Raw genomic sequence first — 19439 nt, 5'->3', positions numbered from 1 at the left:
CACCGATGCTGGACGTGAGCGGGAATGCAAATCGGGACACGGGGTTCATAGAGCAGTGCGCTAACCACTTTGCCAACCGCTCCCCACACTGATGCGTAAAATAAATTAAAAAACCCCGGTGTAGCCTTAACAGACTGTTGGGGCAAGTGCTGTTCGCGAACACCTTTGAAGGCTGGAACGGTACACGAGGGTTGTGGGTAGCAACCACGCCCGACCGCCTTTGTCTCCCTAGCAGCGATGTTAGGACACATCGCACCAGCTACTAATTTGAGGCTGAGTCGACCGAGGGAAAGCCCAGGACTGGTTCAGATAATCGCCACTGGCGTTGGCCATGAGCGGGACTCGAACTCGGGTGGTCGGGTTCGATGCACAGCAGCGCCGAGCGCTGCACTACCGCTCCGCGCACTTTGACGCGCGCGCAGTCGATCACACAGAGAGCAGTACTTGTTGCATACGCTCGTGTACACACATTCACACGCATGCACACAAAGTCACACACTCTGCGCTTTCGCTTGGCCAGAGTTTCAAATTTCAGAGGATTTATCCCATCCCCCACGGCCCGGTCCACTGCCCTCTTCCTCATCCACAGCCATGCCCTCTCCAACATCGCCTGCGCCCCTCATCCACAGCCATGCCCTCTCCCCACGGCCCTATGCCCATCCGTCCACCCACGCCTGGTGTTAATGAAAACTCAACACATTCGTCAAAAACACTGCGTGGCCTTCAAATAAACAATACACAACAGGCGACGTTTCGGCCAATAGCCCTTATTCATAGAACAAAAAAAAATGCCTTTCAGTTGAGGCACTTGGCCCTTATTCATAGCGCGTGAAATAGTTTCAGTGTATGCACTCCAAAGTGCGAGTCCACGTGGCCCTCCCCCAGCACGCGCGTCTTGACACCCGAGCTGTGAGTCGTCCCCGATCACTCCACCCCCGCTCAACCCCGGTTCCACCCAGGCTCCACCCTCGCTCCACCCCGGCCCCACCCCTGCCCTACCCCGGGTCTACCCCCGCTCCACCCCCGCTCCACCCGCGCTCCAACCCAGCTCCACCCCGCTCCACTCCGGCTCCACCCCTGCCCCACCCTGGCTCCATCCCCGCTCCACTCTGGCTCCACCCCCGCTCCACCCCAGCTTCACCCCGGCTCCACCCCGGCTCCACCCCGGCTCCACCCCCTCTCCACCCTGGCTCCACCCCCTCTCCACCCCAGCTCCTTCCCGGCTCCACCCCCTCTCCACCCTGGCTCCACCCCCGCTCCACCTGCGCTCCACCTCCGCTCCATCTTTGCCACTTCGGGCCGGGCCCGGCTGCTCGCCTTCCCATGACGATGCCCGGCCGCGTTCGGCCGCTGTGCGCGCCGTGGGCGAACTTCTTCATCAGACCACCGGTGCCGTTCCCCGTCTCCGTGCGGATACCTAGCGGGCACGGCTGCTTACTAGGGTGGAGCCAGAGTGGAGCGGGGGTGGAGCCAGGGTGGAGTCGGGGTGGAGCCAGAGTGGAACGGGGGGGGGGGGGAGCGGGGGTGGAGTCAGAGTGGAACGGCGGTGGAGTCAGAGTGGAGCGGGGGTGTAGCCAGGGTGGAGCGGGGGTGGATCCAGGGTGGAGCCGGGGTGGATCCAGAGTGGAGCTGGGGTGGATCCAGAGTGGAACGGGGTGGAGCGGGGGTGGAGTCAGAGTGGAACGGGGGTGGAGTCAGGGTGGAGCGGGGGTGGAGCGGGGGTGGGGCCAGAGTGGAGCGGGGGTGGAGCCAGGGTGGAGAGGGGGTGGAGGCAGGGTGGAGCGGGGGTGGAACGGGGGTGGAGCCAGGGTGGAGTCTGGGTGGAGTCTGGGTGGAGCCAGGGTGGATGACGCGGCTGCTGCTGCTGCTACCTCGAGGCGTCATGACGGGAGTTGTGCGGCACGGCAGAGCGAGCGACACAAACGATACAAATGAGGCCGGGACGCAGAGGCGGATCTCGAACTTCCAGGGGGGGGGTGGGAAGGGGTCACGAAATGTAACTTAAAGCGGTTTAAATACTGTACTGTACTCGTGTACTGTACACTGCACCCCCCCCCCTCTATAAGTACAATACACACAATAAACACATTCAATGTGGTTTATTTCTTGAGGTAAATTTCCACTAAACAATTTTCGGAATCCCACCCCCCCCCCCAATTCTCTCTGCGCCCTAAGGTCCGCCGCCGTAGTGCCGTGAGGGGGGGGGGCATCGAGACAGGGGGGGGGCACCGAGACGGTGGTGGGGGGGGCATCGAGACGGTGGGAGGGGGCACTAAGACGGGGGGGGGCACCGAGACGGTGGGGGGGGGGGCACCGAGACAGGGGGGGGCATCGAGACGGTGGGGGGGGGCACCGAGACAGGGGGGGGCACCGAGACGGTGGGGGGGGCACCGAGACAGGGGAGGGCATCGAGACGGTGGGGGGGGCACCGAGACAGGGGGGGCATCGAGACGGTGGGGGGGGCACCGAGACGGTGGGGGGGCATCGAGACGGTGGGGGGGGCACCGAGACAGGGGGGGGCACCGAGACAGAGGGGGGCATCGAGACGGTGGGGGGGGCACCGAGACAGGGGGGGGCACCGAGACAGGGGGGGGGCACCGAGACGCGACTCCTCCTCTGGCTACGGCGACAGCGGCGGCGGCGGGCGCGACCCCTCAGGGTAAGGTTGGGCCAGTCCCTCGCTCGAAACAGCGACCCCCCCCCCCCAGCTCCCCTTGTCCTCCCTCTCTCCATGCCTCTCTCCCCCCGTCTCTAGCCCCAGCCTCCCCCCTCTCCTCCTCCTCCTATTCCCCTCTCGAGCTGCTGCTGCTGTTGCTGCCGTCTCCCCTACCGCTACCCCTGTCCAGCTCCCACCTCAACTCACCCTCACCGACTCTCGCCTTATCTCTCATTCCATCTCCCCTTCCCTCCCCCGGCATCTCTCTCTCTCTCTGATGCCTTCCCCCTCCTCCTGCCCCACTTCCCCAGGTGTCGGGTTTCCGGCCACACGGCCTCCTTCGGCTGCGAGAGAGACGGGAGCCAGAACAAGGCGATCTGGATCAGCGGCATGTGGATTCTGGATCAAGGGAGGCTGGATCAGGCGGATCTGGATTCTGTTTCGGGCGGATCTGGATTCTGTTTCGGGTGGATCTGGATTCTGAGTCCCGAGGAGCCAGGCTCGTGGAGGATGGATCGCGTCTCCTGCAACGGGTATTCACGTCAGCGTGCAGCAGAACGCGTGACGGCAGCCTGAGTGTGTATGGCAGACAAAGTCACACAAAGACATGTACCGTGTACAGCAGTGTACCAACAGTGGGGAGCGGTGGTGCAGCGCTTAGCGCGTTGCGCGACGAACCCGGGCCACCAAAGTTCGATTCCCGCTAACGGCCAACACCAGTGACGATGATTTAAATTGGTCCTGGGTTTCCCCTCCCGTCTCAAATGAGAACCTTGTGTGCTGTGTAAACATCGCCACTATTGATAGAAAAGCGGCCGGGCGTGGTGCTGGCCACCCACCCCATCGTGTGCCGAGCCGGCCTTCATAGGGCGCTACTCGCTAACAGCACTTAGCCCCAACAGCGTGCTCGGGCTATACAAGGGGATCTTTGTGACGAAACAACCCTCCGATGGTAACACCGAGGCGACATGTAGCGACGTTGACCGGGACGTGGTCCAGAAGGTCGCACCATGCCGAGCCAGTGGCTGGACCCTTCCAGCGGGGCCAGTCTCGTGGGCCTGCCCTGCTGGAAGCCGCAACGACGAGTTCACAAACCTCCTCTCTCCATGCACCCCCAATCCTAAACGTCGTTTTGTAGCGCTCCGTGGAGCTCCCTCCTCCACCTCCCCCCACCCCCCTGCTCATCCACGCGGTTGAATCCCCCTCCCTGTTAAATCCCAGACTGTTATTCACAATCGCGCGTGTTTAGTAGCCTGCAGGGAAGCCTCACGGAGACTGCCAGACTCGTGTTTAGAAGCTGCCCTGCCAATGGGGTTCGCAGTGTTGGTGGTGATCTCAATCGAGTGACTTGCAGGTATTTTTTCAACATTGGGAAGTGTTTGCCCAATGCCGGTTCCCGTGCGTTGTGTGGCCCCATGGTTTGTGCTGGTTCGTGCTGGTTCACCCATAAACAGAGGAGCTTGGGACACATGAACCTTATGGTGAGAACCCGGGGTCCCATGAGCCCCCGGCTCTCGTATAAACTGCGTTGCGACGTCATGTTATGTCTGTTGAAGGCGAACGATAGGACAATCTATTCCTCTCGACGAGCTCTGCACGATGCGCTAAGCAAAGTTTCAGAGTTGTGTTTCTTCTGCGCATTCGTCCTCGCTGGTGCGCTTGGACGACACGACAACAGAATGATCCGCGCCGGGTGGGTCGCGGCGTTGATGTTCGCGGTGAGACGGAGTCGCCAAAAATAAAATACAAATTACGATTTTGACTTATGGCGGGACCCCGGGGTCGGGACCCCGGGGTCCCGCCATAAGGTTCAAATACAGTAACGGCTCAATCAATTTCCAATTCACTAATACTCAGGAGGCATCTCCGCTACTTTACGACTGCTTTATGTGCTTAGTTCGTTGTCCTTCCCGCCCCCGCACCTCCGATGCGCACGTTGCCAAAGAAGTTCAACGTGCCGGAACAATCGCCTGGCTCATGAACCACCTCAATGTCACACGACACAGCCGCCGATGCTCTGCACCGGCATTGGGCCGTGCCGAGAAGACGACCACGTGACTGCAGGATCGCGAGTCTCACGAGAGGGAATCCAAAATGTTCACGAACCAAAACCCGGAGGGCACCACGAGACTTCCCGTGCTGCGTTTAGCCACTCAGTTACTTAGCTCTTGCTAGGTAGGTGATGAATCGGCTTGTAAATACCCGGGGCCTCCGCATTAAACGAGTATCTGAGGTATGATATTTGTGGTGGGGGAACCCTGTCCCGACGAACCTCGCTGCAGCAGTCGTGGCGAGTGATGATTCAGCACTCCCAAATCCACTCTCCATGTCGCTCGCTCACCGGGCGGTCAGTCTCCTCCAGATCTCTCTTCTATCGCTATTGTTGCCACGGTTACGGTTTCTGTGAACCTTATTCATAGATTCCCCCACTCGTGTTTGATGACTCTTTCCGTACCACTGTCCGTGTCGATTCGTCCATCACACCGCTGTGTTCAACCATCACCACACTACAGGTCACAGCAACTCACCCATTCTCTTACCTACTCATTAACTCACTCACCCGCTTGCTCACTCACTCACGTGCTCATTCGCTCACCCACTCACCTACTCACCACACTGCAGCTCATCTCGCTTCTCTGCTTCTTCCCTCACTCCGGAATCTCCTCCCATCATCGTTTCGTTCCCCAGAGCTCTCACAACAACAATAACCTCGCTCCATTTGACAAACGCGTTACACTCTTTATCTTTTGCAACTTTAATACGAGTGCCGTTTGTTGCCAGCCGCTTGACGTTGTAAGCATTTGCTCAGCAAACTGTCTGCAGTACAACAATCGGAGCATTCGCAACAGCATTCCCCCCCCTCCTCCTCCATCAGTCTTGGAGTGGAAGAGGCTGCACGCGGGACCCTTTGTCTGCGAGTAGGGAGCGGTGGCGCAGTGGTTAGCGCACGGCACAACGAACCAGGCGATCGAGACTTCAATTCACGCTCGCGGCCAATAATGGTGGAAGCGAATAATAATTTTGAACCGGTTCTGGGTCTCCCAAAGGTCGACTCAGCCTTAACTTAGTACTCGATGCTGTGTATAATAAACATCAGCGCTCGGGGGAACAAAGACGGCCGGGCATGAGGTTGGCCACCCCATATATCTCTCGTGCCGCGTTCCGGCCTTAACAGGCGCTTGCAAACACCGTCTCGTGAAGGCGATACCGAGGGGATTCTTCGTCTGGAGCCGACGGCTCCTGCTGCTCGCATTCCTGGCGCGCGTCAATTCCCCCAGCGGCGCGTGCCGCCTCATTTGGTTCCACGAGGAAAAACAAGCGTGACCCACCCCCCCCCTTACCATGCCCACCCACACCCACCCACACGTGCCCTCCCCCCACCACCTCCCCCCACAACCCCCCTCTCCCACCACCGTCTCCCCCACTGCGCGTCCAACCCCGCCCTCCCCAGGGCGGCGCCCCGGGCTAATGAAGCGGTCCCCTTCACCCTGTTGAGAAGTCATTAAGTGTGTAGCGCCGCTTTGTAGTGGCGAGACAATGCGGCCTCGGCAGCGGCTCCCCACCCCCAGCCACCGCGACACCACCACCCCCCGAGGCAGCCGCGCGATCCGATTCCAATGGCGCGCTCCCATTGGCGAATCGATCTTCGTCTTTCTTTGTGGTGTCTCTGTACCGCTGTCTGTCTCGTTTGTATTGTTCTGTCTCGTTTGTATTGTTTGTCTCGTTTGTATTGTTTGTCTCGTCTGTAATGTCCTGTCTCGTTTGTATTGTTTGTCTCGTTTGTATTGTTTGTCTCGTTTGTATTGTTTGTCTCGTTTGTATTGTTTGTCTCGTTTGTATTGTTTGTCTCGTTTGTATTGTTCTGTCTCGTTTGTATTCTTTGTCTCGTCTGTAACGTCCTTTCTTGTTTGTATTGTTTGTCTCGTTTGTATTGTTTGTCTCGTCTGTAATGTCCTGTCTCGTTTGTCTGGTTTGTCTCGTTTGTATTGTTTGTCTCGTCTGTAATGTCCTGTCTCGTTTGTATTGTTTGTCTCGTTTGTATTGTTCTGTCTCGTTTGTATTGTTTGTCTCGTCTGTAATGTCCTGTCTCGTTTGTCTGGTTTGTATTGTTTGTCTCGTTTGTATTGTTCTGTCTCGTTTGTATTGTTTGTCTCGTCTGTAATGTCCTGTCTCGTTTGTCTGGTTTGTATTGTTTGTCTCGTTTGTATTGTTCTGTCTCGTTTGTATTGTTTGTCTCGTCTGTAATGTCCTGTCTCGTTTGTATTGTTTGTCTCGTTTGTATTGTTCTTTCTCGTTTGTATTGTTTGTCTCGTCTGTAATGTCCTGTCTCGTTTGTCTGGTTTGTATTGTTTGTCTCGTTTGTATTGTTCTGTCTCGTTTGTATTGTTTGTCTCGTCTGTAATGTCCTGTCTCGTTTGTCTGGTTTGTATTGTTTGTCTCGTTTGTATTGTTCTGTCTCGTTTGTATTGTTTGTCTCGTCTGTAATGTCCTGTCTCGTTTGTATTGTTTGTCTCGTTTGTATTGTTCTTTCTCGTTTGTATTGTTTGTCTCGTCTGTAATGTCCTGTCTCGTTTGTATTGTTTGTCTCGTTTGTATTGTTCTGTCTCGTTTGTATTGTTTGTCTCGTCTGTAATGTCCTGTCTCGTTTGTCTGGTTTGTATTGTTTGTCTCGTTTGTATTGTTCTGTCTCGTTTGTATTGTTTGTCTCGTCTGTAATGTCCTGTCTCGTTTGTCTGGTTTGTATTGTTTGTCTCGTTTGTATTGTTCTGTCTCGTTTGTATTGTTTGTCTCGTCTGTAATGTCCTGTCTCGTTTGTATTGTTTGTCTCGTTTGTATTGTTCTTTCTCGTTTGTATTGTTTGTCTCGTTTGTATTGTTCTGTCTCGTTTGTATTGTTCTGTCTCGTTTGTATTGTTTGTCTCGTCTGTAATGTCCTGTCTCGTTTGTATTGTTTGTCTCGTTTGTATTGTTTGTATTGTTCTGTCTCGTTTGTATTGTTCCGTCTCGTTTGTATCGTTCCGTCTCGTTTGTATTGTTCTGTCTCGTTTGTATTGTTGTCTCCTTTGTATTGTTTGTCTCGTTTGTATTGTTTGTCTCGTTTGTATTGTTTGTCTCGTTTGTATTGTTTGTCTCGTTTGTACTGTTCTGTCTCGTTTGTATTGTTCTGTCTCATTTGGATTGTTCTGTCTCGTTTGTATTGTTGTCTCGTTTATATTGTTTGTCTAGTTTGTATTGTTCTGTCTCGTTTATATTGTTGTGTCTCGTTTGTATTGTTGTCTCGTTTGTATTGTTTGTCTAGTTTGTATTGTTCTGTCTCGTTTGTATTCTGTCTCGTTTGTATTGTCTCGTTTGTATTGTTCTGTCTCGTTTGTATTGTTCTGTCTCGTTTGTATTGTTCTGTCTCGTTTGTATTATCCATTTCGTCTGCATTGGTCCAGCCCTATGGACCTCAGTGCTGTTGGCAGTGAGCCCTGTTTATTCAGGGAGAGCTCAGTGCCAAGCATTAGAAGGTGCCCACACTCAATAACGCTGTCCTGCATCAACAACTCTCATCAGTTCAAATTCTTTAACAAATGTATTGCAATTGTGTTGTGGGTATAAAACCCAACCCTCACCAAACAGCCCACGAGCCATTCAGCCACCACCACCACCAACCTTACGAACCAGCTACTGCCACTAGTTCAACTCAACTCTAACCTTCCCAACCACTAGTAGTACCCCTAACTAGGCCTTCTAGCCAATAATACAAGCCCTCACTATGACCCCAACCCACTAACTATAAACAGCTTCACCACCTGCCACTAGCACCAGCTTTACCACTGACCCTACCCCTACCCCACTAGCACCAGCTTTACCACTGACCCTACCCCTACTCCACTAGCACCAGCTCTACCATTGACCCTATCCCTACTCCACTAGCACTAGCTCTACCACTGACCCTATCCCTAACCCACTAGCACCAGCTCTACCACTGACCCTATCCCTACCCCACTAGCACCAGCTCTACCACTGACCCTACCCCTACCCCACTAGCACCAGCTTTACCATTGACCCTATCCCTACTCCACTAGCACCAGCTCTACCACTGACCCTATCCCTACCCCACTAGCACTAGCTTTACCACTGACCCTATCCCTAACCCACTAGCACCAGCTTTACCACTGACCCTACCCCTACCCCACTAGCACCAGCTTTACCACTGACCCTACCCCTAACCCACTAGCACCAGCTTTACCACTGACCATACCCCCTACCTCTGGGTGCCTAACCTAGGCACGCATTGTCGGTTGACCACAACGCTGGGGGCACAGCGCCCCCTGCTGGAGACTCCGAGAGCACGGCCACTTCCCCCAGTTCCACACACTGACAAAGTTCCCCCATGTCGCCTTCACAGATTGTTGGGGCAAGTGCTGTGAGAAAGCACTTACTGCTTTGTCCCAAGACCGTCCTCTTGTTGAGGCAGGCAGCTGCCATCCAGAGAAATCTGGACGTATCTTCCTGGGATCATTAAAAGTCCTGGTTCCTTTCAGTTGTGTAATAACAATATACTGTTGAAGGCGATGCGTTCACACATGTAGATCTCCGCTCTGCTGTTATTATTCTCACAAAAGGTCCTGGGTTGTTTTTTTTTGTTGAGCTTCTATGATGGCCTCTGTCTCATGAGCCATCCCTCCTGGGGTCCCCATGGCCACTCACTGGTGCTGGACCTCCCGGCCCCCTCGTGAGGCCTCATGGAGAGTGGATGGCAGCGATGTCGGAGAGAAGGCCGCTGGCCCGGACATGCGCGTCCAGATGCCGGTCGGCCTCGGCGCGTGTCAGGGCGAGGCCCAGCGACGGTTGCCGCTGCTTCCACCTGCTGCCTAGCTCGCTTTGCACTGAGCGGCGCAGGCACCGCAGCACATGGAGCACGGGCAAAAACACACACACACGTGGAGAGACACAAAGACAAATATCCCCCGTATAGCCTTAATAGACTGTTGGTGCAAGTGCTGTTAGCGAGCACCTATGAAAGCCGGAACGGCACACGAGGGGGGTGGGTGGCGAGCACCACGCCCGACCACCTTTGTCTCCCTAGTGGCGATGTTTACACACCGCACACCAGGTACTCATTTGAGGCTGAATCGACCTAAAGGAGATCCATGACCGGTTCAGATAATCGCCACCGGTGTTGGCCGTGAGCGAGAATCGAACTCGGGTCGCCGGGGTTCGTAGAGCAGCGCGCCAACCGCGACACCACCGCTCTCACACACACACACACTAGCGCGCACACACGGGTGTAAAAACCACAGGCGCAGAAGAAGCAACGGGTTCGTGACTTGACCTGCGACCGTCGAAATCGCGGCGGCTCGGCTCACCGCGGTTGAACTGCGCCTCCGCGCTGCGCGCCTCCGCTCTCAATGCCTCCACCTGTTCCTCCAACGCCTCCAGCTCCTCCGCCCGGGCTCGCCGCTGGTCCCGCAGGCGCGCCACCTCCTTCTGCAGGCCCAGCTCCAGGTGCGAGAGCTCCCGCCTGCTCGCTTCCACCTCCCTGCGAGCGCCGGATGGACGGGCGGGCGGGCGGGCGGGCGTGCGGGCGTACGCAGTGTTTACTCAGTCGTAATTTTTTTTTATTTAGTCATGATGATGGTTGTAATGATGGTGATGATGATGAGGTCAATTAATGGTGAAGATGGGTGTGATGATGATGATGATGGTGGAGTCGATGGTGTGTGATAAGGGTGTGATGATGGGTGTGATGGTATAGTGATGGGTGTCACGAGGGTCCTAACGAGTGTGGTGATGATATGATGGGTACGATGATGGAGAGATGTTTTTGGTAATGGAGTGTGGTGATGAGGGTTGTGATGGGTGTGATAATGGTGCTGCTGCTGATGATGCTGCTGGTGATGAGTGAGGTGAAGGGGGGGGGGTAGGGAGGTCACCGATGACTGGACGTCTCCCCGCCGTCCAACATCCGGAGTTTCCTCTCCGCCTCTTCCACGACGTGCGCCGACTCCGTGTCCAACACCGAGTCCACCTGTTGCAGCTGGGCCCACACGGCCACCACCTTATCCCTCTCCACCTTCCTGCACGCCGCACGACACCCCGCACGTCACGCCGCACACACAGCACTGAGCCTGCACGGTCCAGCACCTGGCGACCCCTGTACCCGGCCGGGGGGATTGAACTGGGGTTTGGAGCCGCGACGATTCGTCAATTAGGCTGAGCCAATGTAGAATTGAAGCGACTCCTTGTTGTTTTCGTTCGATTACCCGGGCCTCTTTAAAAACAGCGGCCGCCCCGAAACCCTTCCTCACGAAGGCGGGAAACCCACTAAAAGCCTCGCCCGGCGAGAAATCACCCACGATGGACGGTGACACCGCCTGGCGGTGTCACGCTCGCCGCTCGACGCGGAGATTCACGGTTTCGATCGCATAGGCGGCCACGGTTAATATTAATAACACCACCACGCGCCTTCTGCTTTGCTCCCAGCAGACGTTAAAGATCCTGTGACGTCATTCGCAAGAGTAAGCCATCGTCTGCCGGCATAATGGTTGAATCGTTCCAAAATTTGAAACGTTACACAGCTAATTACTCAATTGGGATCATACACAGCAGCAGCAATCATCACTCCCGACTGTGAAAACTTGGCAGAAGTCTCCTGAAAAATAGTAATGAGGTGCAAGTGAGGCTTTCCTGGGTAAAGGAACACAATCATAATTATTCATATGATGACTGTGGTGGCTAAGATGCTTGCCATGACGGATAAATATTAAATTTGTATTTAAAGCTTTCGTGACTGCAGTGATTCATATTCTTGGTTCTTTCGGTAAAGTCACGTTGAAGGGAAACAATAAAATAATAATATATATATATAAAACAATAAAATTCTCACGACGTTTCGACTGCAACACAAGCAGTCATCATCAGGTGTGAAAACCAACGGCAAGAACATTTCATCCAGGTCCGTTTGAACACATTACATAAAATCCGTGATCTGGTTCCATCTGTAAAAGATGTCATTCCGGACATACAGTACCCTGGTGTCTACAAACTAAGTTGCCTCTGTGGTAGACTTTACCGAAAGAACCAAGAATATGGATACGTATTTGTGAGCTTTTTGGAGTGGTAGGCCTCCTGTAGCATCCACCCCTGGCCCGCATCCAACCCTGGATCGCATCGACCCCTGAGCCGCATCCACCCCTGAGTCTCATCCACCCCAGGGTCGCATCCACCCCTGAGTTTCATCCACCCCTGAGTCGCATCTACCCCAGGGTCGCATCCACCCCTGAGCCGCATCCACCCCTGAGTCTCATACACCCCTGAGTCGCATCCACCCCAGGATCGCATCCACCCCTGAGTCTCATCCACCCCTGAGCCGCATCCACCCCTGAGTCTCATCCACCCCTGAGTCTCATCCACCCCAGGATCGCATCCACCCCTAAGTCCGTAGGTTCCCCAGCCTTCGTGTAAGCACCTCTCCCGAGTGAGGAGACACTCACTTCAGGCTGAGTAAGTCCCCCAGTTTCTTGATGTCCGGCTGCAGTTCCTGAATGGCCTCCTCCTCCTCATGCACCTTCTTCTTCAGGGCACTCACCATGGCCTGGAAAGAGATCCAATCACACACTTCCTGACAGCAACACGGGACACCGCACGCCGAACACCAACACAGTGACACCGCACAGTGACATCACACAGTGCCACTACACAGTGACATCACACAGTGACATCACACAGTGCCACTACACAGTGACACCACAGTGACATCACACAGTGACACCACACAGTGACATCACAAAGTGACATCACACAGTGACACCACACAGTGACACCAGAGTGACATCACACAGTGCCATCACACAGTGACACCACAGAGTGACACCACACAGTTCCACCACAGTGACATCACACAGTGCCACCACACAGTGACACCAGAGTGACATCACACAGTGACACCACACAGTGACACCACGCAGTGACACCACGCAGTGACATCACACAGTGCCACCACACAGTGACACCACACAGTGACATCACACAGTGACACCAGAGTGATACCACACAGTGCCACCACGCAGTGCCACCAGAGTGACATCACACAGTGACATCACACAGTGCCACCACACAGTTACATCACAGTGACACCAGAGTGATACCACACAGTGCCACCACGCTGTGCCACCAGAGTGACATCACAGTGCCACCACACAGTGACATCACACAGTGACACCAGAGTGACATCACACAGTGCCACCACACAGTGACACCACAGTGATACCACACAGTGCCACCACACAGTGACATCACACAGTGACACCAGAGTGACATCACACAGTGCCACCACACAGTGACACCACAGTGATACCACACATTGACATCACACAATATCACACAGTGACACCAGAGTGACATCACACAGTGCCACCACACAGTGACACCACAGTGACACCAGAGTGATACCACACATTGACATCACACAATGACATCACACAGTGACACCAGAGTGACATCACACAGTGCCACCACACAGTGACACCACAGTGCCACCAGAGTGACATCACACAGTGACACTACCACACTACTGCAGACGGGTACACACATCAGCTAAGAGAGAGAGGCGCTAACTTCGTCTAATCACCCGGGTTGCGCCCTCTCTCACCGCATCTCGGCAGCTCAGCAGAGGCTGTGCGAGCAGTCACTGCATAACAGGTGCTATAGGTTGGCGGGGCTACGTTGTTGACAGCAGAGGACGGTGCAGTTGTACCATACTTCCATGCCTCCCAACAACGCGCGCTGACCGGCGTGGTGAAGTATGGTCAAGTTAGTCCGTCCGCGTGACCCTAGCGCGTCGCGGCGAGTGAGGCCCTCATCCAGCAGTGGATTAATCATGCGGAGAGAGCGAGGAGGAGGGGGGGGGATCTCGCTCTCACCGCCGTCTCGTCGAAGCTCCGGTTCGTCCCCTCCTCCTCCTCGTCCCCGTCTCGCCGCGACTCCGCGGCTTCTCCCTCAGCCGCCATCGCGGCCGCAAGTTTCCCGCGCAAACGCGTTCACATCGCGTGACGTCATTTGCCCGTTGAAGGGACGTCATGTATACCCGTGACGCACGTTTTCTATATCTCCGTGTACATAATAGGCAAAGTTGTGCATATGTGTGTCTGTTCAAAATGTTTAGCGTACTTCCCGACATGCAACAAACTGGAAATTTGCCATGTGGGTACTTTCCAGACTGTACACCATGCAAAAATTATGAAAATACACCTTTGTTTTTTTAGGGAGGGGAGGGGGAGCTCAATAATGCATACATTTTTTTGCACGGCAAGTGAGCTGTGACGTCAAATCCGTCACGTGACCCCAAATCTGTCACGTGACCCGCACATGTGGAAGCGTAACGCATTGTAGTGTAGTGGTTAGCGCGCTGCGCTACGAACCTGGCGACCCGAGTTCGATTCCCGCTCGCGGCCACCACCGGTGACGATTATTTCAACCGTTCCTGGGCCTCCCCTAGGTCGACTCAGCCTCAAACAAGTAACTGGTGTGGTGTGTGTACATCGCCACTGGTGGAGACAAAGGCGGCCGGGCGTGGTGAATCCAAGTCCCGGGCGAAGCCGGTTAGTAAAGCTAGTACAGTCTATAAAAGGGAAATTTGTGAATGTTTCAGTTTTCATTTATTTGGTATAGCCCTGTGAGCCATTCGACTCTTGAATCGGGTGCAACCGCAACAAACAAAAACATGAACAGGAAACATCTTAAAGTGACTACAGAAAATGTGAATGTGTGTCAGTTCGAAATGTTTGGCATACTTCCCGACATGCAACAAACTTGAAATTTGGCAATGTGGGTAGCTTCCAGACTGTACACAATGCAAACTGTATAAAAATAGACTTTTGTATTTGGAGGGGGGGGGGGCGCAATAATGGATATATTTTGCACGGCAAGTGAGCGGTGACGTCACATCTGTCATGTCACCCGCATGCGGCAGCGTTACGCAGTGTGCCTGCTGACGTCACGCATCCCCCCCCCCACCCTCCGCGAAGGCCGTGTGTTAATCCAAGACTAGAATCCAAGCCTCGGGCGAAGCCGGGTAGTAAAGCTAGTTTAGTTATATATAGCTGCTGTGACGTCACCTCGACAAGCGCGGGGACACGACGTCGTAAAACTATGCAGAGCAAATACAAATACAGAACTGCGCTGTGAGAAAAGTCACCCTGTAGTTGGGCGTCGTTGTTGAGAATGAGAAACGAAATGAGCGCACACGGAGAAGACGCTGCCTCCTCGTGTCTCTCTCTGCACGCACATTTTTCTGTTGTTGTTAAACATCCATCAAAAATCAATTCAGCGGCATTGGCGAGGCACAAGCAAACCTCTGGTCCGTCATGGCCCATGCACCTCCGACGTACATCGTGCTCATTCTTATGCTAATTCCTTTGTCAAAGCGTTTTGCTTCCTCCCACACAGCTTAAAGGACGCGACCTGGGCTTGGCTGTTTTCACTCCAACGCTGTCCTCGTGACAGCGCGGTCCCTTCACCTGATGAAGGCCACTTGTGTTGTGGCCGAAACGTCGTGATTTTTGTTATTTTATTTTTTACCTACGTGACTTTACCAAATAAAACCAAAGAGTATAGACTCTGGAGCAAGGTTTCAAAGTTCGTCGTCTCATCAGGTAGCGGGTCAGGCTCGCTCAGCCTCGAGCCCAACATTTATTACGGTCTGGCCAGGAAGACTCCTGGCTGCGGAACGTTTACCAAATACGTGAAACATCGCGGGTTTTTTTTCTCTCCACGTGGGGGTGACGTCACAACAGCAAGATGTATACAGCGCGTGACGTCACGTCGTTCCGCGGGACCGCGTGACGTCACCGGTTGAGGCAACGTCGTCCCGCGTGACGTCACCAGGTGAGGCCACGTCGTTCGGCGTGATAGGCGTGACGTCACCAGGTGGAAGACACGTGCTCCGGTTTTCCTCCCCGTGATGATCCGGAACGAGCGTTGTGTGTGTTGTAGTGGATGAGTAGGAGGTGGAAGCCAGTTTTACCTTTTGCTACAAGCGAGCCGTGAATTGCCCGCCTCGGTCAAGGTGGGGGCCCCCTCTGGGGGCCGAGCTCAAGAGGATGTATCAAAAAGTGGAAGACGCCAGCAATGACGAACCAGACAGGTGGCTTCACGAGCCCTCCCAGCCCACCGACCTTTTTTTAAAAAAAATCTCTTACGTTTACGTTACCGACGGCAACATCACACGCACTCGCTTTTATTAGTCTGCCCGCGGCCTTTTTGTGTGGCACTCACGAGGCGGTCGTATTTCCGCCTCCACTCCCTTCCCCAGCATATTCAACCCTCAATGCGTGAGGTCACACGGTTCAATTCAGGATCGGATTGTTGTGATCGTTTCTCATTTATTCTCCGTTTAATAACTCGTATATAGTTTTGTACGCTCGTCTAGCCAGCCAGCCTTCTTGTGTTTTCATGTTTGCCATCGCAGGGTAGATATCAACACCACTCAACCTCTCGATTGGCGACATCGTGTCCAATCGGCCCTTCGCTCCCTTCGCCTTCCTGCCGCCACCCTCAAGGGCGGCCCTCGACAACGCCGCCAGCTGATGTGGAGCAGCTTCAGTCACGTGCGGTCGGTGTGGCGTGCAAACCAACCTGCTGCACCAGTGTCAACTCGACCGTGGCAACTATTGGCCTAAATGTCAAATATTTTGAACGATTTTAAATAACGAATTCTCACACGCACAACTTGGCGCATTTATCAGGTGCGTAGCACGTGGGTAACGATGGTTTTGGTTGGCTAGTGTGGTTATGGTTAGAGCTAGGTTTTCATTGGTTATGCTGGTTAGAGTTAGGACTATGGTCTGGTTGGTTCGAGTGTTTAGAGCCTGGGCCGGGCCCTGCTCAGTTTGGGATGCTGGCGGTGTAGCCGTGCTGGTGACCGCGAGCGATCGCGTTTCTCCACAGCGAGAGCGAGCGGGAACGAGGTGGAGATCGTGGCACGGGCCGAGGCTCTGCTCAAAGCCTGCAGGTGGCTGCTGCAGAGATACGAGACCCACGCAGACCTCGCACACGAAGCGACGCTCCCAGACGACAACACTGACCCCGACAGACGACCCCCATTCAACCGCCAACCCACGGGCACGCCCACTGTGTGTACTGAGTAGATGACCTGAAACACATCAGCCTGACCCATTGACCAAATATCTTACAAAGCCAACAACTCACCATCCGATCCAATGACCCAATAAATACATTCACGCAATATTCTACCAGTCCACGCAATATTTACCCGATGTCCTACCAGTCAACCCACTGACCCAGAAATACAATGAGCCTAATATAATACACGAATGCTATGTTCAGACTTCATGAAACTCCGACCCATTTTCCCAAAAGACAATCCACAGGCTGACCTACTGACCCAATAAAGACGATCCTGGTAACATGACGTCGTTTGATCCACCAATCCCACTTCCATAGCACTGTTATCGGCATGGTTCATGTGTTCTGGTTGGGTATAACACTTAAAGGAATCCCTAAAGGTGCAGCTCGCCACTTCATAAAGCACCGCTCTCTATCCCTGCTATGAAGGAGTGCCAGTGTTATAGATGAATGTTGTCATGTGTGTAAGCACCACTGCCAATACTTAACCAAAAATGCGTTTAATCCCAGCAGTATCTTGTACGCTCATCCTTCGTAAACGGAATCTGCTGGTGGTGGAGACATGTCATGTCTGGCAACGCAAAACTAGTTTGGTGGTGCCAATGGATTTGAAGTTCTTGGATTTGAAGTTCTTGGGAAGACACCAATACCGTGTTGACACAACCACTGGGGAGTGACGCAGGTACGGCTGGGTTCCCCAACCAGGCCGACCCAGCACCGCCATCGCTTGGCAAGTACCGAGGGAGCCGAACGCGTTCACCAGGGGGGCCCACCCGCGGCACCGGTTGCGATGGGGTCAACGGGAACGCGTTGATGCACGGTCAGTGGCCTTCCTTGACGAGTTCTACTTTGGGGACTTCTTTTTAAACGATGCGGTGGAAATGTACAAAACAAGACTTCCCCTTTAAAAATCCCGATAGAATCCAGGAATACGTTAAACACCGTCCCCTCCAGCCACGGACAGGGAGTGAAAGAGGCGGAAGGAACTTAGTGGGAAGGGCCCAGCCCCCGGAGTTTGTCGTCGCGACACGTGGTATGTAGAACGTCTTTCAGTTTAATATGTATGCATGTAATTCCGGGTCTCGCCGTGACGATGATGCATGTAATCACCAGCGAAACGTCGTACTACTCATTGTAAATGTTGTGGATTTACTCTCCAACACACCGGTGGGCTGACGTGGTAACTAAATGGCGCATTGTTTACGTAACAAACCTTACTGGCTGTGTCGAGTGGTGGAGGGTTACGACACATCTATACTTAGGGGCCATCCATTTAGTAGGTAAGCAAAAATGTCAAAACTTGACCCCTCCCACCTCCCTGGAAGCACGCGTACTTTTTACCCCCCCCCCCCACCTGCGTACGTACGCCTGACACCCCCCCCCCCGAATCCTATAGAATGGCCGATATTTAATCCGCGCAGAAACGATCAAGGATTAATAATATTAACATGTTTAAGCAAACAGATAGTCCACCGCCAGACTAACTAATTTGAAGGCCAATGTCGACAAATTATTATCGAGGCTTCACCCCCCCCCCCCCCGTTTCCTATGCGTAATTACATTGTCAGTAGACCCCCCATATGCAAGCGTACGCATTTGGGTTAACCCCCCCCCCTCCATGCCTACGTACTAAATGGATGGCCCCTTATGCAATCTAACCCAAACACCTTCATAATGAAGAACTTCTTTCACTCAGTACGTAGCCAACCGTACTTATCAGAAGTGCCGGTGAAGGACAACACGATGGTAGGGGACACGGATCAGCTCCGTTCTATTTATCCTGGAACCCTAAAACAGGCCCTTGCTGGGCCGTCGAGCTCGGCTTGCCAAGGGTCGTGAACAGGTAGCACCAGCTGGACATGGCGTTCCAGCCCTGGCTGTGTTAAACCGAACTCACAGAAGAGGCCTTGGGGGAAACATACAGTATTCACACGTTTAACTAGCTGAGAGCCTGAGAGACGAGTATACTCTCAATTTCCAGTGATCTGGGTACTGCCTTGCTGGGCTGCTGAATATTAATAGGCAGTAGGACAGCAGGGGTCCGTCGTGGTGAGCCACGATGACCTCTGCATTATGGTCTCATTCCGGGTCTAGCCGATAGTGGCTGTGGAATTGTCCGTGATTGTCTGGATCCAGGAAGGGTAAGGGCAACCGAGAGGTCTCCACCTGATTGGTGAAGGACGTCCGCCTGAACCGATGTCAATATGGACACGGCAGTGACTTGAAGGAGAAAGAAATCCGTTTCTCGACAACTCACACAGGGACCCAGAGACTCGGAGACGCAGACTCACAGACCCAAACTCAAGAGACTCACACAGAAACCCAGACTCGCATAGAGCAAGACTCACAGACCCATAGACCATCACAGAGAATCACTCTCACAGACCCAAAGACTCTCACAAATAGACTCAGAGACCCACAGATTTACAAAGAGACCCACAGGCTCGCACAAAAACACTCACATGGAGACCCATACTCAGAGAGATCCACAGACTCTTTCACAGAGAGAAATCCAGACGGTTTCACAGAGGGAGCTCCACAGACTTTGACAAGGAGAGACCCATACCCTCACAAGACTCTCATAGAGACCCACAGACTCAGGCACCTCCATCCAGCCTCCTCTCCCACCCACAGAGACTCGGACGCGTGAG

The 19439-nt window shown here is 53.9% G+C and overlaps 1 protein-coding gene across 1 annotated transcript; it reads right to left on the bottom strand.

The window, feature by feature from the left end:
* Nucleotides 1–6666: 6666 nt before the first annotated feature.
* On the bottom strand, nt 6667–13713 carry LOC116948604 (uncharacterized). The gene is made up of 5 exons (XM_032965432.2): nt 13566–13713; nt 12138–12238; nt 10578–10721; nt 10011–10183; nt 6667–9530 (listed from the first exon to the last, which is right to left on the bottom strand). Exons 1-5 carry the CDS (start codon nt 13650–13652, stop codon nt 9385–9387), a joined length of 651 nt encoding a protein of 216 aa, XP_032821323.2. The 5' UTR covers nt 13653–13713; the 3' UTR covers nt 6667–9384.
* Between the last annotated feature and the right edge of the window lie 5726 nt (nt 13714–19439).

The sequence above is a fragment of the Petromyzon marinus genome, chromosome 34, assembly GCF_048934315.1.
Source record: "Petromyzon marinus isolate PM22_M1 ecotype Great Lakes invasive population chromosome 34, UKy_Petmar_22M1.pri1.0, whole genome shotgun sequence".
NCBI lineage: Eukaryota > Metazoa > Chordata > Hyperoartia > Petromyzontiformes > Petromyzontidae > Petromyzon > Petromyzon marinus.
This window is presented reverse-complemented; position numbering and strand designations above follow the sequence as displayed.

Bases quoted from the DNA above. Each gene is read 5' to 3' on its own strand.
- LOC116948604 (XM_032965432.2), bottom strand. From the start codon at position 13,652: ATGGCGGCTGAGGGAGAAGCCGCGGAGTCGCGGCGAGACGGGGACGAG. The intron at 10,184-10,577 runs GTGACCTCCCTA...CGGCGCTCGCAG, and splicing joins GGGGAGACGTCCAGTCATCG to GGAGGTGGAAGCGAGCAGGC. The intron at 9,531-10,010 runs GTGAGCCGAGCC...TGCGCCGCTCAG, and splicing joins GGAGGCGCAGTTCAACCGCG to TGCAAAGCGAGCTAGGCAGC.